Source organism: Cervus elaphus, chromosome 1, assembly GCF_910594005.1.
Source record: "Cervus elaphus chromosome 1, mCerEla1.1, whole genome shotgun sequence".
NCBI lineage: Eukaryota > Metazoa > Chordata > Mammalia > Artiodactyla > Cervidae > Cervus > Cervus elaphus.
In genome coordinates this window covers 48,367,159-48,392,192 of record NC_057815.1, presented here as the reverse complement: position 1 = coordinate 48,392,192, position 25,034 = coordinate 48,367,159, and the positions used below count along the sequence as shown (strand labels likewise).

The 25,034-nt window shown below is 53.6% G+C and overlaps 1 protein-coding gene across 1 annotated transcript in view; it reads left to right on the top strand.

The window, feature by feature from the left end:
- Positions 1-25,034, top strand: part of OTOG (otogelin) — an 84,003-nt gene that overhangs the window by 46,155 nt on the left and 12,814 nt on the right. Inside the window, exons 33-49 of the mRNA XM_043901812.1 lie at positions 3,924-4,202; positions 6,311-6,428; positions 7,172-7,251; positions 7,756-9,557; positions 10,368-10,536; positions 10,822-10,967; positions 11,530-11,619; positions 13,457-13,640; positions 15,964-16,184; positions 16,393-16,531; positions 18,195-18,389; positions 18,602-18,814; positions 19,406-19,510; positions 19,688-19,795; positions 20,688-20,789; positions 23,611-23,709; positions 24,803-24,843. Of these exons, the coding sequence (XP_043757747.1) occupies positions 3,924-4,202; positions 6,311-6,428; positions 7,172-7,251; positions 7,756-9,557; positions 10,368-10,536; positions 10,822-10,967; positions 11,530-11,619; positions 13,457-13,640; positions 15,964-16,184; positions 16,393-16,531; positions 18,195-18,389; positions 18,602-18,814; positions 19,406-19,510; positions 19,688-19,795; positions 20,688-20,789; positions 23,611-23,709; positions 24,803-24,843 (4,091 nt within the window). The remainder of the gene's footprint in view (positions 1-3,923; positions 4,203-6,310; positions 6,429-7,171; positions 7,252-7,755; positions 9,558-10,367; positions 10,537-10,821; positions 10,968-11,529; positions 11,620-13,456; positions 13,641-15,963; positions 16,185-16,392; positions 16,532-18,194; positions 18,390-18,601; positions 18,815-19,405; positions 19,511-19,687; positions 19,796-20,687; positions 20,790-23,610; positions 23,710-24,802; positions 24,844-25,034) is intronic.

Sequence of the window (25,034 nt, the reverse complement as noted above, 5' to 3'; positions counted from 1 at the left end):
CTCTCTTCCTCCTCCTCTGCCCCCTCTATTTTTAAGATTAGACAGACTTTAAGTGCCAGAGGGGAGCTGGCTAATGTATTGACTCCAGCAGAACTTCTCCTGTGAATGGAGGAGCGGGTTCTTGATTTGCTCAGGTTGTGGTTTGGAATTCTGGACTGGTGGGTCAACACAGACTGAAGCACACAGCCCATCTCCTGAGTCTCAGACCATCAACAGACCCAAAGGCTTAGCTGTAGTGGGCACCGTCTTCTCTTCAGAGTGTAGTAATGCCTGAGAGTTGGCAGGACCTTGCCCAGTGGGGAGTGACCCCCGGGTAATATTTGTGTTGGGTCCTGGGCCAGCCAAAGCTTCAGTTCACCAGTGCTGGGAAACCTTCTCTTCTGTGACCATTTCTGCATGTCCCAGCGTGCGGTCACTGTAATCAGAGTTTCTTCCCCCAAATCCTGTTGGTCCCATCTGGTCAACGTCTCCCTAATCATAAGGATGGTTCACACAGCCAATCCCAGCGTGGACTGGAGTCTTGAACCAAAACACGTCTCAGAGAGTTCATTCTAACCTGAGAATTTAAGTTCTCACATTCTTAGGATCTGTGGTTTGTCTAGTTATGAGGATCATCCTCCCTCTCTCTCTTTCTCTCCCCTCCTCCCTCCTTCCTCTTCCTCCTCTGCAGCTTTCACTGAACCCTGTTCCCATGCCAGGCACAGAGTTGGGCACCAGGGAACCAGTGGTGTCAGAGACATCACCCCTGCCCATCAGAAGTCCACTGTCCCACCCAGGGGACACAAAGGCAGTTACAGTGCCTGTGGGAAGGCAGAGCCCCTAACTCAGTCTTGGGGAGTTCAGAGAGGCTTCTTAGAATAAGTGATGTTCCTCGAGGGGTTGGAAGGAGCCAGGGAAGGACCTGTAATCCAAGTGGGTCTTTATCCTGAGGGCAGTGGGGAGCCATGGAATGGCTTTAAGGAGAGGAGGGACACCCCAGCACAGCTCGGGGTGATGTTCATGGCAGGGTGAGTCAGGGGTACAGGATGAAGTGCCGGGAGGAATCCCATCACTGCACAAGGAAGTGTGGGCCTGAGGAGCCAGGGACTAGGCCATGGGAGAGCCAGAAGCACCCCCAGTGTCCCCCAAAGAGAACGCATCCTCCCTAGACATTCCTGACCTTCAGATCTGTGTGGTCCTGCTTGAAGAATTAAGGGTGTCTTACAACCTTCCAGATGTAATGGGCCATCTGCTTAGTGGGAATTCTCTATTCCCCATTCAGTATTTTGGTCCAGGAAGTAAGGTCTAGTGAAGAGGGGGTGTTGATTTTTCCAGTGGCTTTATGGCATATTAAGTAGAACCTAGAGTAGCCTGACCCTGGAGAATGTCCCTGTGGATGGGATGCCCCGAGGCTGTGAAAGCCAGCCTCCATTTCGGTCAGACCTGGGTTTCCTGAGCAGCTGGGGGCAGGACCCAGGGAGGACCCCTGCTCCCACTCCCACCCCATCCTGTGCTCCTTCCCCGTGTTGAGCCCAGAGTACTGGATAGCAGAAGAGAACGTCCCTTCCAGGTAAGCTCTGGGGTAGCTACATGGAGGAGGTGTCCTTTGAACTTGTCCTTGAAGAACGTGAAAGACTGTGATGGAAAGAAATGTCACAGATGTGAAAAGGTCACAAAGAGGAGGACTCAGCAGTCATTTAGGCCTAAGCCTCTCACTGGCAGTATTGACTGCTTATGGAATGTACTGAAGGGACACATTGCCACATCCCGGCAGCCCGTCTCCCTGGAGTATCAATTTTCATTCAAGATTTTTAGAGGAGGTTATCTATTATTGATTCTACTATTTATTATTAATAATATCTCACTCTTCTGTAGTATCTACCATGTGCTGGACACTGTTCTAAGTGTTTCACCTGTAATAACTCATTTAATCCTCACAACAGTCTTAGGAAGTAGGTATATCATTTAAATTATTTTCCCCGTTTACAGATGTGAGAACTGAGGCCCAGAGAGGTTAGGTAACTTAACGAAGGGCACATCACTTGGAAGTGACAGCAGCCCACTTTTTGATAGGCTGCCTTCCAAACAGAGAAATTAAAAGAGAAATAAAATTTAAAATGTGGAAGGTGAAAATCACTTGATTAATTAAGGTAAAACACAAGACTTTGTACAGTCAGTCCTCTGTATCCATGGTTCTACATCTATGAATTAAAACCAACTGCAGGCAGAATTTCAGATGTGAAACCTACAGATCGTGGTGGATGACTGCTAGGATATTTAACATAACAGACTTGGGCATCTGCAGATTTTGGTGCTGTTGAGGGTACTGAGGGATTACTGTACCTCAAGGTTTGGGTTTCAGCCTCTCCCCTATTAGGAGAACTTAAGGACAAATGATTGAGAAACTTGATTTAGGCCAACCCCAGTCTTCACAAAGGAGAAAGCCAAGACTCAGAGATGGGGAGTGACTTGCCTGAGTTCACACAGCAAGGGACTTCGCGCTCCATCCCTCTGGGGTGACCCATGCCCACTCCTGGATCCCGTCCCTAGGGCGGACTATATGATGGTTAAGAGTCTGGGCTCCAATCCTGCCTCCCTTGTCCACCATCAGTGTGACTCTAGACCTCGCTTCCCTCATCTGAAAAATGGGAATAACAGTGTCATCACCTTCTAAGCTATTATACAGAATTTGCTTATTCTCTAAGTTTACTCCCCTTGCCCTTCCACATCTGCCACTTGAATGTCAGCTCCATGAGGACAGGGGTTTTGTCGTTTTGCTCTCTTTTGTGTCCCCAGTGCCTAGAACAGTGACTGGCACATGATGGACCCTCAGTAATATTAGCTGCTGAATGAGTGAATTCGCCACCTCACAGGGCTCTCTTGGAATTTAATACAAGCAGCAAGCAGAGGGCTTGCTTGTTTAGCATTGCACCTGGCACGGAGCAAGTCCTTGATCAGTTGCAGTTGTTGTTGACATTAATAATGAATTCTTCCTCAAGTTATCTCATGTCTTCTCACAGCTGCCCAGGGAGGTCTAACAGGAACTCCTGGGGCCACGAGGGGAGGGGTGGTGATGGGGGAGATGCACCAGGTCTGGTGCTGGGCTTTCACACATTGTTCATCCTTCACAACCTGGAGGCGTTAATTCACTTGCCCACAACATGCCAGCCATGGCGGGCAGGGACTCCAGACACCTGCTTGTGGATTTGGGTCCTGACCCTTCAGGGCCCTGTGTGTGTGTGTGTGTGTGTGTGTGTGTGTGTGTGCATGTTTGTGGGGGGGAGGGGAGATCTGCCCAGCAACAATGCACTCTCTCTAGAAATAGGCCCTTGTGGAGACAGGAGACAGGACAGAGGGGCCCAGCTCTGGAGCAGTTTCCCCTCCATGAGTTGGACTCAAGTCCCCAGGTACCCCAGCTCTGACCCTCTGGGATTCTGTGAGGGGCAGGACCAGGGAAACTGAAACCCTGGCAGATCAGCAAAGCCCAGCTTGTCCAGCACGTCCCATGGAGCAGAATCCGGCAGGACGGTCGTCTCTGTCTGTCCCACTCCCCGCCGTTTCCTCAGCGTCTAGAATAGCACCTGGCACACAGAGGGGCCCAGAGATGTTTGCAGGAGGGAGGAGGTGGGGGAAGAGAGGGAGGGAAAAAGGGAAGAAGAAGGGAAGGAGGGGAGGGAGGAAAGGGAGGGAGGGGATGGTTCGGTCACCTGCACAAGGCTCTGCAACTGGGACTGTAACTGCCCCCATCACCACCTGCTCAGGCAGAGGTGGTGTGTGCAGAGGGGTGGCCAGCAGGCCAAGATGGGTGGGCCGAGGGGAGGTGGCTCCGGCTCGGAGGAGCAGGGCCCAGGCCTGGGTCGCTGAGACTGCAGATGGTGCCTGGGTGTCTGCCCCGCCCACCTGGATCCCTCTCTGCCGACTTTACCCGCCCTGGCTCTTTGCAGACCCGGATGTGGTGTCCCTGGAGGCAGCGGACAGACCCAACTTCTTCCTCCACGTCACAGCCAACGGGTCTCTGGAGTTGGCCAAGTGGCAGGCCGGGGATGCCTTCCGCCACCGTGCCTCCTTCTCGCTGCACCAGGGGACATGGCGGGCGGGCCTGGTGGCCCTGGAGTCGCTGGCGGAGCCCGGGGCCTTCCTCTACGTGTCAGGCCCAGTGCTGGCCCTGCGGCTGTACCAGCACACGGAGGCCTTCCGCCGGGGCACGCTGTTCCGCCTTCTGGGTGGGTGTCTGCCCTGCCTCACCCTCCCTGCCCTGTCCCCACCTCACCCTTCCCATCGCCCCTGAGAGACGAGACCCTCACTCTCCTGTCGCAGGGAGGCCACACGTGCCACCCCTGAGATGGGAGAGGGCCTGGCCTCCATATTGGTGGCCCAGGGAGCCTTGGGCAGTGCGGCTTGGTGCCCAGCCAGCCTCCTGGGTCCTGCCTACTCCCGCAGGCAATTTACATGGTCTAAAAATAGGGCGGCCTTTGTGGAAGCGAGCAGGAAAGTGATCATCCTGGCCACAGTTTGTGTAGCCTGCTGGCTCAGGTTTCCTGCTGATGGGGGCACATGCCTGCCCTGTGAGCTCAAAGACTGCCCACTGGGGCACAGGCCGAGGAGCCCGCAGACCCCCTGTCCCCCTGAGAGGCCCAGACCCTGGGTGGCGATGGGGCAGCTTCGTGCCCTTTTCTAACCGAGACCAATGACTTCCAAGGCTTTGCCATACCCCTGCCAGGTGGGTCTGCCTCAAAGGTAGTTGTTGTCTGCCTACACCCTGGAGACAGTGATTATAATGTCCTTACTGCTCCAGGCTGGCCTGTCTGTCCTGTATGTGGACATGTATGTTTGCGCTTGTGTGGGCACCTGTGCTGTATGAATGGACCCACTTACATGCACATGTGTGTAAGTGTCCCCAGTCCACCTTTCCTTCACCATCCCCTGCCCCTCGAAGCCCAGGGCTGGGCCAGCTCATTCTTACATGCAGTGGTCACCTGTCAAATCCACCAGGGACCCCACCCAGCATGGATTCATCACCAGCTGTGATGCCAGGGCTGTGTCCCTTGCTGGAAGTCACCAGGGCAGACTGGAAAAAGCCCAGGCTATGAAACCAGACAGCCTTGGGTTCGAATCCTGACCTTGGCAGAGCCCCAGAACCCCTCTCCCTGTTTCGTCACCTGTACAATGGGGACATTTGCCTCAGAAGGTTGTTGTTGAGGCTTGACTGTCTCCTGGGCTTTGCTCTGGGCCTGGCTCACAGTAGGTGCTCCTCAGATGTAAATTCCTAGTTCTGGTCTCAAGGATCTTAGAAAAGCAGGCTTCGTTACAGTCAGCAGCAGTGTTGGGGACTGGGGAGTCAGGATGGGGCTGCTCCCTCCAGCCTGCTGGGGAGCTTGCCCACACCTCCCAGCTCAGGCCACGGTTTCAGAGACTGGTCACTTGTGCCATTGTGTTCTGGGGTCTTGGTGGCTCAGACGGTGAAGAATCTGCCTGCAGTGCAAGAGACCTGGGTTCGATCCCTGGGTCAGGAAGATCCCCTGGAAAAGGGAATGGCAACCCACTCCAGTATTCTTGCCTGAAGAATCCCATGGACAGAGGAGTCTGTTGGGCTACAGTCCATGGAGTCTCAAAGAGTTGGACACAACTGAGTGACTAACACACTACCTGGAAACCCCCTGTGGTCTCCAAATTTTCCTTGAAGATCCTTCAGTTGTCAAGGCATTGGCTACAAGGCCTTTTTGGAGGAAATCACTTCTGGGAAAGTTTAATATTCCCAGCATCTTCTGTGCTCAGTTTCCTCATCTTTAAAATAGTGCTACTTGTGAGGATGAGTGAGTAAATACTTGTGAAATGTTGAGTGTAGTGCTTGCTGTCAAGAGTTGGCTGTTGTTACCATTAGCCACCAAGGTCAGAGGGGGCAGTTCTGGCTACCAGAGTCTCAGAGGGGCAGGGTGACAGGGCAGCTTCATGGAAAGGTCAGGGGCCCCAGCCTCTTTGGCCGCCTCTCAAAGTCCAGCCCCAACTGCCTGCTCCATAGACCCACCCTGCTGAGACTTCAGCCCCCACAAAACCAAGGTCCCAGAGTCCCAACCCAAGGATCCCCCAGATACTGACGAATAGTTGTTTGACAACAACTCTCAAGAATACAGTTTCTCCTTGGGTTGGTTTTTCATTTTATTTTTAAATTTCATTTCAGCCTTCACTTTTTTTTCATGAGTCCATTCATCTCGTCCATGGAGCAGGGTGGGCATGGGCTGAGCTGGGATGACCTCTGTGCTCGGGCATCTGGTCAGGAGCTGCTGCCCGGTGTCACTCAGTCTCAGGGCCCTGGGTTGGGGTGCCTTTCCAGATGCCAAGCCCTCGGGGGCTGCCTACCCCACTTGTGAGTGGCACTATGATGCCTGTGCCAGCCCCTGCTTCCAAACCTGCCGGGACCCACGAGCAGCTGGCTGCCGGGATGTGCCCAGGTGAGGGGTCGTGGGAGTCAAGGTGCGTACATCAGTGTTTGTGCATTCATCTGTGTGAATGGGTTTGTATGCCATCTGTGAGTTTAGGCATGAGCTTGTACTGACGTGTGTGTTTTCACATATACTTGTATATATATGTTTTGTTTACTGGATACGGGGATGCATGTGAACCAGGGTGAACCTGACTGATAAGGGCATATGTGAATACGGATTTGTGCACGTGTGCATATAGTTGAGCCCTGTGTGTGTTCATGTGGGTGTAAAGGGTGGCTATGGGTGCACAGGTGTACACAGCTGTGTGTATGTACTTGTATATGAGCTGCAAGTATTTGGGTGTTGGTGTAACAGGGTGTGTGTGCATAGGCGTGTGTACACTGATGTTTCGGCAGACTGTGGCCATGTAAGTGTCTGTGTGAATGTTTTTGAGTCCTGCAGGTGTGGAGAAGAAACATGAAAATGTGCCTAAGTGAAGACACGTGTGCACCTGTGTGAGTGTGGGCACCAGGTGTGCATAAGCAGTCCTTGTTTGCGTTTCCCTCTCTGTCTGGGGCGGAGCATGCAGCACACATGTTAGAGTGTGTGTGCTCCTGGGCCTGGTGTGTGCATGGAGGTTTGTGTGGGTGTGTACGTGATATCCACGCACACACGTGTGTCACGAGGAAGGATGAGACCTGTGCTCCGTCCAGGTGGAAGGAGCGTCCCTGTGCTCCAGACCATTAACTAGCGCCCTGCTCTGTCCTCAGGGTGGAGGGCTGTGTGCCCGCGTGTGCCACCCCCAAGGTGCTGGATGAAGTCACACAGAGATGCGTCCACTTGGAGGACTGTGAGTGGCCTGAACTTCTCGCCCTTCCTCCTATGTCCTGTAAATCCCCCGGTCTCACTGACCAGTCATGCTCACTGGGGCCCCCTGGTCCCTGGAGAAGCAGGGTCAGCAGAGGGGCCTCTGGAAGGTGACGATCCTCTAGAGCGGGCAGGGACTCATCCGGTGCATTACCTCGCTTTTCACAGAAAAAAATGAGGCCCATGTGGGGAAGAGACTGGCTTGGGCTCCTGTGTTGAGAATGTGGCCAGTTTCAGACCTGAGGTCACTGGGCTCTGGACTCAGGGTTTGAGGTGTGGGGCAGGGACCTACTGATTTATTGGGTCATCTTATACCGCATGACAGAGGCCCTGGATGGGTCAGGCAGCCCGACTGGTCGTTGGCAGCTGCCTCCCCCTCTCACCAAGGATACCAGTCCAGGAACCCCGCGTCACAGCCCTGCCCAGTGATGACCCCTGGACGCAGGAGTCACCCCATTGGCTGAGCCTCTTCTCTTGTCTGCCCCAGGTGTGGAGCCTGTGGTTTTGGTTCCCACGGAGGCCCTTGGCAATGAGACCCTGCCTCCCGGTCAAGCGCTGCCCACTCCCAGTGACAGGGAGCTGCAGTTTCCACAGGAAGCTCCTGGGGTCTCATCCCACAGGCCAGCGCTCACACCGACTGCCCTGCTCACCACAGCCCTGAACCCGCCCACGGCAGCCTCCGCAGGGCCAGTGCTGTCTCCAGGCACTGCCCAGGCCACTCAGCAACAGCTCCTGGGAGTCACAGCCTCTAGCCTCCCCGAGCACCCCACAGAGGCCCCGGCCAGCAAGGGAGTGACCGCTGGCCACCCAGCCAGCCCCGGTGCCCCAGAGCCCTCCTCCCTCCCCCTTTCACAGCACGTGACCACATCTGGCATGGGGTCAGGTGCCATGGAGACGACCAGGGTGACCGTGATCCTGGCTGAGAGCCCCAACATCACAGTCTCCTCTCTGTCACCCCCTGCTCCTCGCTTCCCACTCGTGACCAAAGCTGTTACGGTCCTAGGCCTTGGCTCCTTGCCTGTTAAGACGACGCCCCTCCAGCCCTTCCCCAGCCTGGAGTTGCCTGCAAGCCCCTCCTCCAGGCCTGTGGCTTCCCCCACAGTGACCTCCATGCCCCCCACTTCCTCAGGAGTCCGTGAGGCTTCGCTGACATCTGCAATGACGAAGGTCATGACTGGGACAGGGGTCCCACAGTCCATACAGGCCCAGGGCCCTTCCAGTCCCAGCAGCCCCCCAGTTGAGGCCAGAACAGCTGCAGAACAGATTCCTGCCCATCCCCTGGTGGCTGAGAGCTTAGAGACCGTGCCTCCCTCAGAGAAGGTCCAACCCGGGCCCAGCCAGCCCACAGGCCTACCAGCAGCCCCACTTCCAAGCCCATTCCCCATGGCCCCAGCCCGCCCCGCCCAGCACGCCACCACAGCCGCCAGGCCCCCAGCTTGGCCCTCAGGGACTGCAGCTGCCGCCAGCCTGTCTACAGTTGCTCAAGGGCTGAGGGCCACACCCTTCACCACTCTGGAGTCCACCCGGCCAGCCCAGCTCCTCTCCGGCCTGCCTCCTGACACCAGCCTGCCGCTGGCCAAGGTGGGGACGTCCGCCCCAGTGGCCACGCCTGGCCCCAAAGGCTCTACCCTAACCCCTCCACTCCAGCAACAGGCCACATCTATCGCCGTGGCCACGACTCTGCCTGCTGGGACCCTCGGTCCTGCACCGCCTCTAACCCCGGCTGTCCTGGCCCAGGTTCACCCGCCCAGTCACGCGGTCCCGCAGGCAACAGGCACGGCTCCAGGCCTGCTTGTGGGAGCCACACTGCCAACCCCTGGGGTCATGGCCGTGGCTGAAGGGGCGGCCTCCACAGTATCTGCTGCCCCACGAAAGAGCACCATGGAGAAGACGGCCATCTTGTCCAAGCAGGTGTCTCTGCCCACTCGGGTATCTGGATCTACCCAGGGGGGCCCCACGGAGCTCATGCCTGCGGTGGCCCCCGCTGCTGCTACCTTGGTGACAGGGGCCGAGGGCCTCTGGGCCGGCACGGTGCCTCCAGCACCCACATCCTACCCGCTGAGCCGAGTCTCGGCCAGGACGGCCTCCCGAGAGAGCCCACTCATTCTGCCCCCCCAGCTGGCTGAGGCCCACGGCACCTCGGCAGGACCTCAGCCCCCAGCGGAGCCGGCGGGAGAGGCCACCACCCAGCCGTCCGGGCGCTCGGCCCCCGCAGTCCAGAGCGTCTCAGCGGTCTCAGCCGAGGCCTTGGTGACCACTGCTGGGGCCAGTACATCCGCCCCCTGTGTCGTGAGTGACTTGTCGGGGTCTGCCCCCGTTTGTGGACCCCCTGTGCCCTCCCCCCTCCTGTGCCCTGGGGTTTGGACACGATCACCCTCTCACAGCCTCACGGCTGGCTGCAGCTTCTTCTTAGCCAGCTTCCAGGCTGCCAGATGACCATTTAGCCACCATCCTGGCCCCTGCCCCAGGTTCCTCAGGCCTCTGATTCCTTAGCGGATCCCACATACCCCACGTGGGGCCCAGGGGCCTGTTGGATGGCTTGGTGGGACAGCCAGTGTGACAGCAAGATGTGCTGGTGTGTGCATAGCATGTTTGTGTCTGTGTACCCACATGGGACTCTGTGTGAACTCTGTGTTTACATGTATGGGACTCCATGTGAACACTCATCTATCTGCATGTGTGCACTTGTGCATGTGATGTATGTTGTTGCAAGAGGGTATATGTCTGTGTGTTTGTAGGAAAAGAAATAAAGTGTGTATGCGTGTGTGTTCTGGGTTTCTCTGAGTCTGAGCTAGTGGTCTGCACGCCTGTGTACCTAGAGCTCTCTGCAGGGCCAGGCGGTTATTTAGACTCTCTGGGACTCAGTCCCTGACTCCAGTCTCACGCTCAGCCCAGCCCCAGGCCCTCGATGTGTTGGGTGGGTGGAGGGAGGGTGAAGGCACCATTTCCTTGTCGTTGTGCCTCAGGGTCTCCCGCCTGCCAGAACCTACAAGGGTAAGGGTCTGTGCCCTCGTGGCTGGGAGTGGGCCAGCGCAGGGGGTGTGAGTGGCTGAGGCCCCAAGGGGGTCACTCAAGCTGTTCCTCCACCCTGTGCCCCAGCCGATCGCCGAGCAGGACTGCGTCCGCCACATTTGCCTGCAGGGTGAGCTGATCCGAGTGAACCAGTCCCAGCACTGTCCCCAGAGCGCCGCAGCCCCTCGCTGTGGGGTCCTGGGCCTCGCAGTGAGGGTGGGCGGAGACCGCTGCTGCCCCGTCTGGGAGTGCGCCTGTGAGTCGTGGGGTCTGCTGGCACCTCCCGTGTCTCCCTCGCGCCCTTACCCTAGCCTGACCGCCGCCCCTCGCTTGCGTGCTCTCGGCTCTCGGGGTAACCTTGACATGAACTCTCAGTAAGACCTCTGACCTGGCAGTTTCCTACCCCTGTGACCTTTGATCTCTGTGGGACACTCCAGCCAGCCCCCAGGGCCTCTGGATCACCCCGGAAAAGGCCTGGTGCTTCTGAGTGGCCTTGTCCCTGGGGGCATCTGTTTATTCTTCTCATCTCTCCCCTCCCCAGGCCGGTGCTCAATCTTCCCTGACCTGAGCTTTGTCACCTTTGATGGGAGCCACGTGGCCCTGTTTAAAGAGGCCATCTACATCCTCAGCCAGAGACCCGAAGAAATGGTCACCGTCCACGTCCTCGACTGCAAAAGTGCCAACCTGGTGACTGTCCCCTGCTTCCCTTCCTGCTGGGACCTCGGGAATTGACTAGGTTTGGAGGGGAGATTGAGCAGTGAGTTGGCTTTGTTGAGGGTTATCAGAGGCCCCTGCCCACAGCTCCTCTCTCAGGCAAGGGCGGGGTGGGCGTCTTCTGGAGCCAGCACTCGGGGACAGAGTGGGTGGAGCGCCACCTCCTGGCCCTTCCCGGGGCCTGTGCCATTCACTGCTCATCCTAGCAGCCCCTGTGAAAGGTGCTGAAATGCTCTGACATGCAGAGGAGCCGGAATGCCATCCCTAGGATGTGGTCTGTGGTCAAGGGTGCTGGCTGCACTGAACCACCTACTGGGGTGCCCCCATGAGCCAGGTGGAAGGAGATGGCTTTTTGGGGGGCTTGCAGGAGGTCAGGTGGAACCAGAGTGTTCTGTGGGTTTCTGTGCACCATCTGCACGGCTGCAGTGGGTGCTCTTAGCATATTGAAGGAGCGTTGGCTTGGGGGAATGGGGAGGAGGAGGAGGAGCCAGCAGCACTGGCCTCCGGGTTGATGAGGGCTGGGTTCTGTCTGTAGGGGCACCTGAACTGGCCCCCGTTCTGTCTGGTGATGCTGAATGTGACTCACAAGACCCACGAGGTCACCATTGACCGCTTCAACCGCAAGGTGAGTGCATCAGGGAGCCGGCCCACAGGTCAGGGCAGCAATCGGGGCGGGGGGGGCAGGAGGGGCTTTGAAGCTTATTCATAACTTGGGATAAAGGTGGGGAGGGACCCTCTGAAAAAGTAATGCAAAATTAGATATACTTGGAGGTGATTTTCATTAGGATATTTGTGACCACTCTAATGTCAGGGGAGGAACTGAAAGGAAGCTAAATGGCAAGAGACAGTAGCCTTAAATGATTTTGGTTAAAATATTGGATTGGCCAAAACGTTCATTCAGGTTTTTCTGTAAGAAGATGTGACAGAAAGACCCAAATGAACTTTTTGGCCAACCCAATATCTCACTTTTGCAATTTTTACAAAACTAGGCTGCCATGTGAACACACTACTAGGGGCTCTTCCAAGAAGGGCACTGTCTAAGCAAGGAGCCCTGAATTTAAGCTGTATTGGCTTCCCATTAAGCCCACCTCTGTCAAGGAGGCCGATGCCTGACCACAGCACCCCCCCCATGTGGGGGTACCCTCCCCAAGGACCCTGCCTTTGCTCCTCCAGTGGGAGTGTGAGCTGGGCTTACTCCTCCTCAGGTCCTGGAGTCCCCACCCTACCCACCTCTTCCTGAGGCAAGACCTGTAGCCCTCTTACTAGAATCTGCTCATGAACATTGAACACAAGGTCCATGCCTTGTGAGGCTCTCAGAAAAACCCACTGCTTAGACTTCAGCATAATACTCCCTGGGTTTTGTTCCACGTGCTTCAGGATTGTGGAGCCCACGGCACTGTCTGTACAGCTCAGAAGGTTCAGGATAAGAGAGAGCCAGGGACTTGCCCAGGGTTAAAGTTTTCTGACTGCTGGGCTGGGACTCCCTCTATGCAGCACAGTAGTTTATGCACTGGATAATTTGCCAAGTGATTAATAAAACAGTGATGCTTGGGTGAGAGGGTATAAAGTCATTATAAATATTTTAAAATCCTAATCTTTTCATCTCCCATTTCTACAGAGTAAAACTGAGAATCCATAATACATACAAATTTAACCTTGTCTGTATGTAACAGGAGTTGTAGCTTTGAGTTTAAAGTGTTGCATATTTAACAAACATGCTTGAGCCCCCAGTTTATGTCAAGCCTCAAGGCAGGTGCTGGAGATTCAAAGGGGTGAGTGACTAGACATAGTTTCTGCCTTTAAGAAGCTCATAGTGCCCTGAGGGTCATGATGAAGGAACAAATCTGTCTTAAAGGCCAGCACAAATCTGGGGAGACCCCAGAGAAGGAGTACCCAACCTAGGGGCTGGAGATTTAGGGAAAATCTCCCAGAATAAAAGGACTTCCCCCATGGCTCAGTGTTTGTAAAGAATCTGCCTGCAATGAAGGAGACATAGGAGATGCAGGTTTGATTCCTGGGTCAAGAAGATTCCCTGGAGGAGGAAATGGCAACCCACTCCAGTATTCTTGCCTGGAAAAAAATCCCATGAACAGAGGAGCTTGGTGGGCCACAGCCCATGGAATCATGAAGAGTCAGACGTGACTGAGAAGCTAAACGTATGAGCTTGTCCCAGAAGAAATGACCTGACCAGGATCAGGAAAGAAGGGCTCAGGATTTGGGCATATTTGGGCATATAGAAATTGCCTGCCTCTGCCTATTGCATTTGTTTCATTGTTTTGTGCTCATAAAAATGATTTCAGAATTTTTCTATGCCTCCTTAGACTGTGTCTTGGCTGCATGTACTTGAAACAGAGCCTGTCACACAGCAGATTTTTAATAACTGCTAGTTGGGTAGATGGGTGGAGGGATGAATGGACAGGCAGACAAGCTGTGCTCACGCTGAACACCCCCCTCCTCACAAGGTGTCTGTGGACTCACAGCCTGTGTGGCCCCCTGTGAGCTGGCATGGGTTCAGAATTGAGGACACAGGCCACATGTACATGATCCAGACGCCATCACACATCCAGATCCAGTGGCTCCACAGCTCAGGACTCATGATCCTGGAGGCCAGCAGAGCCAGCGAGGCCCAGGGCCGTGGCCTATGCGGTGAGAGGGGACCCAGCTAGGGGAAGGAGATGACTCCTTGGTCCACTTCTGTCCCCAGACACCAGTTCCCCTGAAACAGGGAAAGCTGGGACAGAGTGCCATGCCAGAGGTGGGACCAGCGGAGCCACTGGAGCAGAGACCTAATGTCTTATGTCCTGGGGCTGAAATTGCCAGCCGGGAGATGGTGCAGGGCTCTGGCCTCAGCCAGTTGTCGTTTCAGCCGAGATGGTCTGTCAGTTTCCCTGATAGCCTCCTAATACCAGATAATCCCCCCTGTCTGCATACGCCTGGGCACTTCACAAAGCACTTCCACACTCTGATCTCACTTATTCCAGGTTATCCACACAATAGCCTTGAAGGATAGCCATTGAACTAAGGAAGAAAGGGGACTCAGAGAGGTTAAGTGGGTTGCCTAAGATCACACAGCAGAGCTGCCACAACACAGAACTAGTGCTGTTCAGACCACAGCGTGATTACAGAGAGCTTTCCCTAAGAGCCTGGATGTATTTTGATAAGAAAAAGGGGTACAGGAGTCTGAGCGTGAACTGCTGCTCCTTGCAGATACAGAAGGACCCCCATAAGACACCCCATGACAGACTGCCATGGTTATAATGATGGATGACACAGGAATAATTAAACACACATACTTGCATGCCCTCCATCCATAAATCTGCACCCATTTTATTCATTCACACTCTGTCAAAATGCCTCCCACATATGCACTAACACATGTCAGTCTGCACCCTGCTCATTCACTCATTTGTGCACCACATATTTTCTGAGTATCAGCCACTAGGGAGTAGGCAAAACAGGCAAAGTGTGTCTTATGAAGCTTCCATTCCCACTGATATAACCATCTTTTCTTACACACACACACACATGCACAGGCACACACCCTTCCACTACCATCAGCCCCTCCTCTGCCATTCTTTCTCACCATTTCTTCCTTCCACTGTTTATGACTGGTGAAGGGTGCTGTGGTCAGCCTCTGGTGGGCCAGCTTCTCCCTATGATGCCTTTTTGACTCCCTTCCATGACTCAATGCCAAGACACCAAAAATCTGACCATTGGGACTCTTGATAAAAATCTGAGGATTTTGTGTTAAATTATGCTTTATATTCATGAAATTAGTGGCTAGAGGTATCAGAGCAGAAGTCAGCTAATTTATCTCTATTTTATCCAAACTAACACTTGGTGTCTTGGGCACCTGCTAGACAACTTGGGGAAATATTGAAAGAGTGAGACTATAAAGGAAAATGAATCTTTGCACTCAGAAAGCAAGACAGACCTGTAAACTGAACCTGTCACACAGAATTGGGAAGATCAGGGACCATGCATCTGAAGGGCATGTGAAGGAAGGACTTCAGAGAACATGTTTCAGACAGAAGACAAGGGCAGGGAAGTGTGTGTTCAAAGACTAGATTGTGAGAGATGAAGCTGGAGGTTGAGGTCATGTTAGAAGCTGTGACAGATGAACTTGAGCCCCATCTCAGTGCCTTACCACAGTAGAGGTTTATTTCTTGCACACATAAGTTCCCTAAAATGGAGATTCCTTCCATCCCGTGGCCCTGCCATTTTCAACACAAGCTTCCAAATGCACAGAAAGGCAAAGAATTGGGCAAATTTTATGCATCCAGCCTGGAAGTGGCACCCATCACCTTCACTCATGTTCCATTGGTGGGGGACTCATCACATGGTCTTGCTAGCCACAAGAGAGCCTGGGAGAAGTAGGCTAGCGGATCGTCCAGGAGGAAAAGGAGACAGGTGCTATAATTAGCTAGCAATCTCTACTAAAGCAGATTTTTTGGAGTAATTTTTAATTTTGATATAGTGTTAAACTTAGAAGTTGCAAAACTAGTATAAGAAACTCCCATGTACTTTTTACCCAGATTTACTAAGTGTTCACATTTTGTCCATTTGCTTCTCTTTCTTTCTCTCTCCTTGTACCTGTCTGTGTGTGTGTATATATATGCATGTGTATATGTAAATATGCATTATATATGTATATATTCATTTTATATATTCAGTTCTCTATGCATATGCAGTTTATATAAATGCATTTTTTTCTGAACCATTTGAAAAGATGTTTGAGACATGGGTCCCTTTATCCCTAGGTACTTTGGTGTGTATTTCCTAAACAAAGACAATTTCTTCCACAGGGAGTTTCTTGGCTTCTCTGTGTTGTATTTCTCTCATCTATAAAATGGGGATAGCGGTAATACCAGCCTCAAAGGGTTATTGTGAGGAATGTTCAGTGTGACAGCTGGGGAGCTGGGAGTGGTAGAGGTTACTGTGGCCACTGGGGTAACTCTGCCGCTTTCAGGTGTCTGTGATGGGGATGCGGCCAATGACCTCACCCTGAAGGACGGCTCTGTGGTGGGTGAGGCCGAAGACCCCGCTCCCTTTCTGGACAGCTGGCAGGTGCCCAGCTCCCTGACCTCAGTCGGCCAGACCCGCTTCCGCCCAGACAGCTGTGCCACGGCCGACTGCTCGCCCTGCCTTCGCATGGTGTCCAACCGCACGTTCAGCGCCTGCCACCGCTTTGTAGGTGTCACCGGGCTCCAGCAGAGGGGACCCCCCGGGCTGAGAACAGCAGCTCCTGTCTGCAGAGGGCAAACTCCCCAGAGGTGGTGATCCTGGGATGGGTTGGGAGCCTGCAGAAGCTCCTTGCTGCCTCTGGGCCGGGCTGGGAGGGGCTGAGCCCTGGCATGTGGGGGTTTGGAGTGGCAGCACCATCTGATGCACGGCCCAGGTCTCCCCGGAGTCGTTCTGTGACCTGTGGATCCGGGACACCAAGTATGTGCAGCAGCCCTGCGTGGCCCTGACCGTGTACGTGGCCATGTGCCACAAGTTCCACGTGTGCATCGAGTGGCGGCGCTCCGACTACTGCCGTGAGTTGTCGGGGAGGGGAGAGGGGAGGGAAGCGGCGAAAGCAGGGCACCCCGGGGTCTCCTCCATGCCTTCTGTTGCTCTCACCCCTCACCCTTGTTAGAGGGGCAGAAAGGCTCACAGACCTGAGTCCAGGTCTGGGCTTTCCCAGGTTCAATTATTCATTCATTCACTAATGAATATTAATTAATAGGTTTACAAATATTTTCTAAATAAATCTATAAACTACTAACAAATTTAAAATTTTACCTTTATTATAATTTATATGAACACATCAAATAAATATTATCAGTTTACTATTTAGTTTCTTTGTTTCCTTGCCTCATCTGTAAAATGGGGGCAGTCCCTTGAGTGTTGTTTTGAGGGTGACATGAGATAATGTATACAAAGTGCCTTGCACAGGCCCGTCACGTTTCCATCCAGTAAATATTAGTCCTTCTCTCTTAGTTTTTGGTTGTCTTTCCCTTTCGATCTCTCCTCTCCTTCGCTGAGGATGGATGTGAGAGCTGTTCCTCTACACCCCCCATTAGGTTTGCACTGGTGGGGTAGGTGGGGTGGACCAGCCTAGAGTAGTTTGATTTGTAAATGTGAACACATCCAGAAAGGCTGGAGACAGCTCAAAGGAAGATCACATCTATAATACGACAGGCAAAAGATGGAAAGACAAGCTTATCTAGGGTAGTGTTTTTCAGGGGCTTCCCAGGTGGCTCAGTGGTAAAGAATTCACCTGCCAGTGCTGGAGCTGCAGAATATGTGGGTTTGATCCCTGGGTTGGGGAGATCCCCTGGTGGAGGAAAGGGCAGTCCACTCCAGTATTCTTGCCTGGGAAATCCCACGGTCAGAGAAGCATAGTGGGGTCACGAAGAGTCGGACACGACTGAAAGACTGAGCATACACGCAGTGTTTTTCAGACTGTGGATCCCAAGTCAGTGGGTATGATATCAGCATACCTACTAATTTGGGGGTTGGCATCAGCATTTAAAAATGCAGTAGAATTTAAAAAAAAGAAAGAAAAAAAAACACTAGTGTGTACTACACCTGGAAAGATTAAGTATTGTTTTGTGAAAAAAGGTTTTTTGTTACAATGCATCAGTGATTCTTAACCCCAGCTACCGTTTGAAATCACTCAGGGAACTTCAAAAAGTATTCATGCCTGGGCCCCACAGTGAGAAATGCTAATTTAATTGGTCTGGGGTGGGGTCGTTGCAAAAGCTCCCTTTTGCAGTCAGGCTTAAGGGCCACTGTTTATGTGCGAGTGTATATTGGACCACAATGTAAGATCTAGTTTTTACAGTCGAGGAACTTTGGAAGCACTGATCTACAGCAAGATGTTGGCAAATGTTTTCTGTAAAGGACCAGCTAGCAAATAGTTGAGACTTAGTTGTCTCTGTCACAATTGCTCAGCTCTGCTCTTATAGTACGGAAGCAGCCAGATACAATAGTAAGTAAACGGGCATGCCTGTGTTTCAGTAAAACTTTATTTGCAAAACTGGGCAGAGGCTGGATTTGGGCTGTGACTGTGCTTTGCCGGCTCCTGATCTAGAGGGAGGCGGCAATGCCCTAAACCCCGTTGAATTAATACTCTCTGCCGAGGCACAGATGAGCCCCCTGCTCACCCTCCTGGGGTCTGAGCCGGGCCTGGCGCCCGCTGCTATGTCCCTGCAGCCTTCCTGTGCTCCAGCGATTCTACATACCAGGCATGTGTGTCCGCCTGCGAGCCCCCCAGGACATGCCAGGATGGGCTGCTGGGCCCGCTGGACCCAGCGCAGTGCCAGGTGCTGGGAGAGGGCTGCGTCTGCTCCGAGGGCACCATCCTGCACCGGCGCCACTCCGGGCTCTGCATCCCCGAGGAGAAGTGCGGTAAGTCCCTCCCCTCCCCGGGCAGAGGGAGTCTGCCCTGGAGTCTGGTAGACCCCAGAGCCTCCTTTGCCCTCCTATGCCCACGGCGAGGCTCCCTGCATCCCTCCAGGTCTGCCCTGGGGGTGGTCAGTTTCCCAGGGAGGGTCTGGCCTGGGATGGTCTGGGTCTTCCCACCCTCCTCAGTCCCTGGCACCTCGCCATGCCCACTGCAGCCTGCACAGACAGCACAGGCGTGCCGCGGGCCCTGGGGGAAACTTGGAACAGCTCCCTCAGTGGCTGCTGCCAGCACCAGTGCCAAGCTCCAGACACGATCGTCCCGGTGGACCGGGTCTGCCCCGGCCCCCGCCCTGAAAGTTGCCCGCGCTTCGGGGAGGTGGCCCTGCTGCAGCCCACCGAGGACCCCTGCTGCCTGGGGACGGTTTGTGGTGAGTCCCACCCTTAGACCTCCATTGTTAGATGGTTAAAAGACTGCAGCCCTGCTCCTTGACCTTGATGGATAGGATAAGACCTGGGGAAATGAGAGTGTCTTGTGGGGGTGTGTTGGGGACAGTGGAGGACCATGGGGGTTGAGGGGAGCTGTGCCTTCTGAGTCAGCATGGGGCAGGACTTAATGACGTGCACTTGGAGCCAGGCAGCCTGGTGGACGCTTCCTCCACCACCTTGCAGCCTTGTGGCCCCAGCAGATCATTGAACATGAGGTCCATTCTCCTGTAACATGAGGCTGATAACAGTACCCACTTTCTGGGTTGTTATGAGAATTATAGAAGTTTAATCTGATCTAGTAGAACTACAGCCGGCACATGGCCGGCTCTTTCTCTGACTGACCCAGAATGTTAACTCTGACGGCTCTTCTGTCTCAGTCCTGAACCCTACATGACCCTCAGGGGCCTTCTCCAGGGACATGGGTCCTGGGTCCTGGGGGAAGTGCTGGGGGTCAGGTGTCCAGGGGCCGGGCAGTGCTGGCGGCTGGGGGGAGCCCCGGCCTCCAGGTGACAGGCCCTGCGGCCCCCGGGCAGCGTGTAACCAGACCCTGTGTGAGGGCCTCGCCCCCACCTGCAGCCCCGGCCACCGGCTCCTCACCCACTTCCAGGAGGACTCCTGCTGCCCCCGCTACAGCTGTGGTGAGAGGCCCAGGGTGGGGCTGGGGAGGGGCTGGGACACCTATCACCCAGGGGCGGGAGCATGGCTAGCTCTGGGAATGACTGGGTTCCGGCTGGAAATGAAAGCAGGGCTTGGGTGGGGGCCCAGGCATGGCCACGCAGGGTCTGCTCCCAACCCCGAAATTCTGTTTCCCCCAGAGTGTGACCCCGACCTGTGTGAGGCAGTGCAGGTCCCCAGCTGCCGCCAGGACCAGATCCTGATCGCGGGCCGCCTGGGGGGCTCGTGTTGCATCTCCTACTTCTGTGGTAGGTAGATGTGCCCTCCAGTAGCAGCAGGCCCGCCCGGATCACCGCCACCGCCTCCCTCACCCTGCTTCCCTGGGTGGCTGGGAGGCAAGGGTGGGGATCTTCAGGTGGAAGGGGCACAGGGCGAAGGGTGAGACCCCTGTCCAGGAAGAAGTGTAGGAAGAAACCACCACTGCTTCAAGCCATACATTACTGAGCTCGGGAAGATGGGTGCTTGTTCAGTAAAAGAACTTAGGTGGCGGTGAGGGAGAACTTCCCGGTTCTAACTGCAGGATGGGTCACGTGGAACTAAGGCATACTGCTCATGTTACCAAGCCAAACTTGGGTCTCCTCACCTGCCCGCAGTAAAGCCCACTTACTGACTCCAGGTTGTGGTGAAGCAAAGTGCAGCCTTTATTGCAGGCTCCAAGCAAGGAGAAAGAAAGCGTTAGTCGTTCAGTTGTGTCTGACTCTTGGCGATCCCATGAGCTGTAGCCCGCCAGGCTTCTCCGTCTTTGGGATTTTCCAGGCAAGAATACTGGAGTGGGTTGCCATTTCTTTCTCCAGGGGATCTTTCTGCCACAGGGATCGAACCCAGGTCTTCCTCGTTGCAGTCAGATTCTTTACTGCCTGAACCACCAGGGAAGCCTGTAAGAACAGGCAGTTAATGCTCAAACTCGAATTCCTTGCTTGGTGCCTGCAATAATCACGGCACTTTCCTTCACCACGACTGGGTGTCTTTAGATTGGCTTTCCCGCGAGCAGGCGAGCAGACCCAAGCTTGGTTTGGTACCGCTATGAGTCTGGCTCCTGTCACACCTGCGGTCTAGGTGCTTCCCACGACCACCTGCTCTGGACCACCCTCCCCGGCACTGGGACCGCCTGTGACAGGGGTGGCCCCTCTCTCCCCGCAGCCTGTGGAGACTGTCCGGATCCCATCCCCGAGTGTCAGGAAGGGGAGGCGCTCACCGTGGACAGGAACACCACGGAGCTCTGCTGTCCCCTGTACCAGTGCGGTGAGTCCTGCAGGACGTGGGGGCCAGGGCTGGAGGGAGCTCCGGGGACCATCACAAAGTCCTCACTCTGGGATCCATGGGCATTCAACAGGGGGCAGCGAGGAGCCCCCAGGGGGTGGCCTCTGGGGAAGCCACGGAAGGAGGCCCCACCTGAGGAAGCTGGGCTGAATGGCGAGGGTCTGGGCTGTCCCATAAATGGCTCTGAGGCTTCCTAAAGAAGGTCCCTGTCCCCTCCATGGAGGCCCCCAAGAGCCTGGGTTGAGGCACAAATGCTTAGGCCACTCCCACCCACCCAGCCTGGATCCACAGTCCTCTTTCTCTGACTGACCCAGAGCCCCTGCCTCAGGGTCTCTACCACTGTTCCCATAGTCCCTACACAAGGCTGCATTCTGAAGCCTCTGAAGCCCTGTTATTTTGCAAAGATAAATCAAAGGGGGCCCTTTCTGATATTTTTATAAGACATAGCACCTGTATGTATATAGGATATACCTTAATGTATTACTGTATACAATAATACCTAATAAGCATAGTCATAGTACAGCCAGCATCATCGACTTTAAGCAAATCTATTGGATGAACATTAATAAAAGGGTTAAATTTAAATACGAATTAATTTACAAAAATTACTTTCCATACCAACTCTAGGAGAAAGGTGAGGTGGACCACACTGGCACAGAGCAGCGTAGGGGAGGGGTCTCTCCCAGGATACCCCAAGGGCAGCCCCCATGGGATCATTTCTAGAACCACCTTTGAAGCAATCCAGGTTCCCATGGAGGAGAGTTCCCCCAAAGGCCCAGCTGTACCTGACCAAACAGCTGCACCCAGGGGCTCAGAGGCCGCTTGTCACAAAGTGTTTACAAAGCTCATCTGAGCAGAGGGTCAGCATCTTTCCTCTCCTCCGTCCTCTTCAGTCTCTCTCCTCATGTCTCCTTCTGAGCTTCCTCCTGGTGTTTCTCAAGAAGGACTCGAGTAATATGGAGTGAGTACAGCGGTATGGAGTCAGTCACTGTTCTGAGTGCCAATCACTTACTAGCTGTGACTTCTCTGAGCCAAGGTTTCTCATTTGTAAAATACTGATAATAGTATGTGCCTCAAGGGGATATTGTGAAGATTAGAGATAATATACATGAAGTGTGTGCTGTGTACATACTACCTTCATATAATGGTGCTTGGTATATAGTGCGTGCTGTCGCTTTAGCCATTTCTGACTCTTTGCAACCGTGAGGACTATATAGCCCACCAGGCTCCTCTGTCCATGGGATACTCCAGGTAAGAATACTGGAGCAGATTGCCATGCCCTCCTTCAAGGGACCTTCCCGACCCAGGGATCCAACCCATGTCTCTTCTGTCTCCTGCACTGGCAGACGACTTCTTTACCACTAGCGCCCTCGATCAACAGAGGCCATTGATATTACCTTGTCCCAGTCTTCATTCACTACACTTTTCTTGCAAAAATGCTTAGTCTTGTAGAAAGCACTGAATCCAAGTCAAGAAAATGAAAACACAATTTTCCTACCTCCCAGGTATTCCATTGTCAATATCCTCCGATTCAGTACATATTCTTCCAGATATTTTCCATGCCTTTATACAATATAAATGTGTTTTACCAAATTGAGTTTATACCATACATGCTCTTTTTAAGCCAGATTTTCAGTGAATGACCTTTACTTTTCTTGCTAATACATTTTCAAGTCCTATCACACCCAGTCTATGATTTGCCTGGTCTGTCCAATCCAGGATCCCAGCCAGACCCACACATTAACATTATATCTCTTAAGTGTCTGAATCTAGTAAGTGCCCTTTCTTCCATGCGATGCTAAATTGTGGAGTTTGGGTTATGGTCCAGCAGGAAGTCCCACTTCTGGATTTACCTGGTTGCTTATTCTTGGAACTGTTTACATTGCTCCTCTGTCTTCTGTGCTTCTATAACTGGAAATTAGAACTAAGACTTCATGGATTCAGGCTAAAAATCTATACTATTCTTGAGCTTCATCACACCAAGAGGCACATACTCTGTGGTTGCTAGCCCTGGATTATGGTGACCTGTCCATCTTACATTTACAAATTTCTTCTTTCAAACAGAAAGTAACCTATCACTCAGACATTATACAAATGTCCTTCTCACCTTTCACCTCTTAGGTTTTTGAAACATTGATTAATAATTCTTACCTGTGCCGATTTTTTTTTAGTAGATAAAATAAGTTTTACAGTCTTTCTCCTTCAGCATTGTCCCTGGCACCTTCCGTCCCCACCAGAAAGTTGTGTCCAGGGATTCCCTCCTCCTTGTCTTGGTCTCTCAATGAATGGCCAGGGAATCCTAAACTAAGAGAGGACCTGCTGAAGAGCAGGACGAGGGGAAGTGTGAGTCCTGGAGTGTATGTGGCATCTGCTGAAGCAGAGCAGACTGGGGCTGGGATGGGCTACCAGAGGAGGAAGTCTCCACAGCATGGGAGGAGCTGTGTTCTTCTTAGAGAGGAACTGTCCATCAGGAGTGCTTCCCTTGGTCCTTGACTACCCTCAGAGCACTAGTCTCAGGGTGACACAGAATCCCAAGAGGGAGGCCCAGCTGAGCGAGTTGAAGGTTCTGACATTGTCATGTTGCTGATACCTCCTGGAGCAGAGCTAGGGTGTCCTGACATAGTTCTATGGGGAGACTTCAGGAGCCCATACTTCACCCCTGGATGCCAGAGGGTGTCTGAGGACACTGAGGGGGCCGCAGGGGGGGGCCGAGAGGTACCCCCTCCTTAGCCAAAGTGTTTCTGAGGATTCCAGCTCCAAGGAGTCTGTGTCTGATGCGTCCCCTGCCTCCCCTCCCGCGCAGTGTGTGAGAGCTTCCGCTGCCCGCATGTGCAGTGCGGCATGGGCACGGCCCTGGTGGAGGTGTGGAGCCCAGAGCGCTGCTGCCCCTACAAGTCCTGTGGTAAGTCCCCGCACAGAGACGCCCCCTCCCCAAAGGTGGAGACCCAGGGCCCCTGGGGGAGGCGGGAGTGGGGCCACCACTATCCACCTGGCTCAGGTTCTCCTCCTCCAGAGTCACCAGAGGGAAGGAAGCCTCCAAATGGCCTTCCTCCTGGCTTCATCTGCTCCCTGAGTGCTGGACATTTTTTTGTCTCCCCAGAATAAAAGAAGGAAATAAGCAACTTCCGTGTTGCAAAAAGGAACTTTTCCACCTTAAAAAAAAAAATCTTTATTGCAGCCATCGGATAATAATCATGATTTCGTTCAAATTCACCTGAAGTCCTTTTGGGAAGCAGGTGGGGAGTGGCAGTGATCAGTAATGAATACCAGCAAACTTTATATAAAAATGGTTTTCAAAAGAGATCAAAAACTCTGTTTTGCATCTGGGTATTTTGCTTGCTTTTTCCAGGCCTCACTAAAATGTAAACTTCACGAAGACAGGGATTTTAGTTTGTCTTATCCACGGATTTGTCCCCAAAGCACAGACAAATCTAAGCATATAGGTGCTTAAAACTATTTGCTGCATGAGTGGATGACTCCAAAGCATGTTTCACAGCCACTGTGACCCTGACTTCTCCTCCCCTTGAAGCTAGAGCTGGTGGAGCCCTTAAGTCACAGGCAGCGGTGCCTCCAAAGTCAGCTCCTTCGCAGCTTAGAACTGGACCTGCTCACGGGCAAAGGTTCAGTGTAGAGCTCAGCTTGCTGAGTGTATACTTTGGGAAATGCAGATGATCAGAAATTCCACCCTTGCCATGGTCCTTCTTGGAGAGGCCCCACTCTGCTCTGCTCAGTGGGTTCTGGAGCACTGGGAGGGATGAAGCCCAGATGATGGAAGGGAACCTGGGGTTGATCCATCCACCTGCTTATCCTCCCTGCACATTCAATTATGGGCCCATCACACCCCACCTGCCCAACCAGGGGAGCTGCAGCCCCCATGTGGGGATGGAGGGAAGCTAGAAGAGAGACTGCACCTGTGGTGAGGAACCTGGGAGGCCTAGGGGGCTCCCACCTGGACATCTCTGGTGAGGTGGGTCCTGGCCCCTCCTGTTTTTCAGAATGTGACTGCGACACAATCCCAGTGCCCCGGTGCCATCTGGTATGAAGACCCTGCCCCTCCCCACTCCCCCTGGTCTTCCTCCCCCTTTTCATTCCTCTCTTTCCCTTCTCCACTCCTTTCATCTGGTCGATGAGCCTTGAATTGCAAGTCAGCATTCTTGTATCAAGTTCTGCTCTCTGGGCATTGTACCCTCGCTTGTAAAGTGGGTCTGATCATAGTTCAAAGTTGTG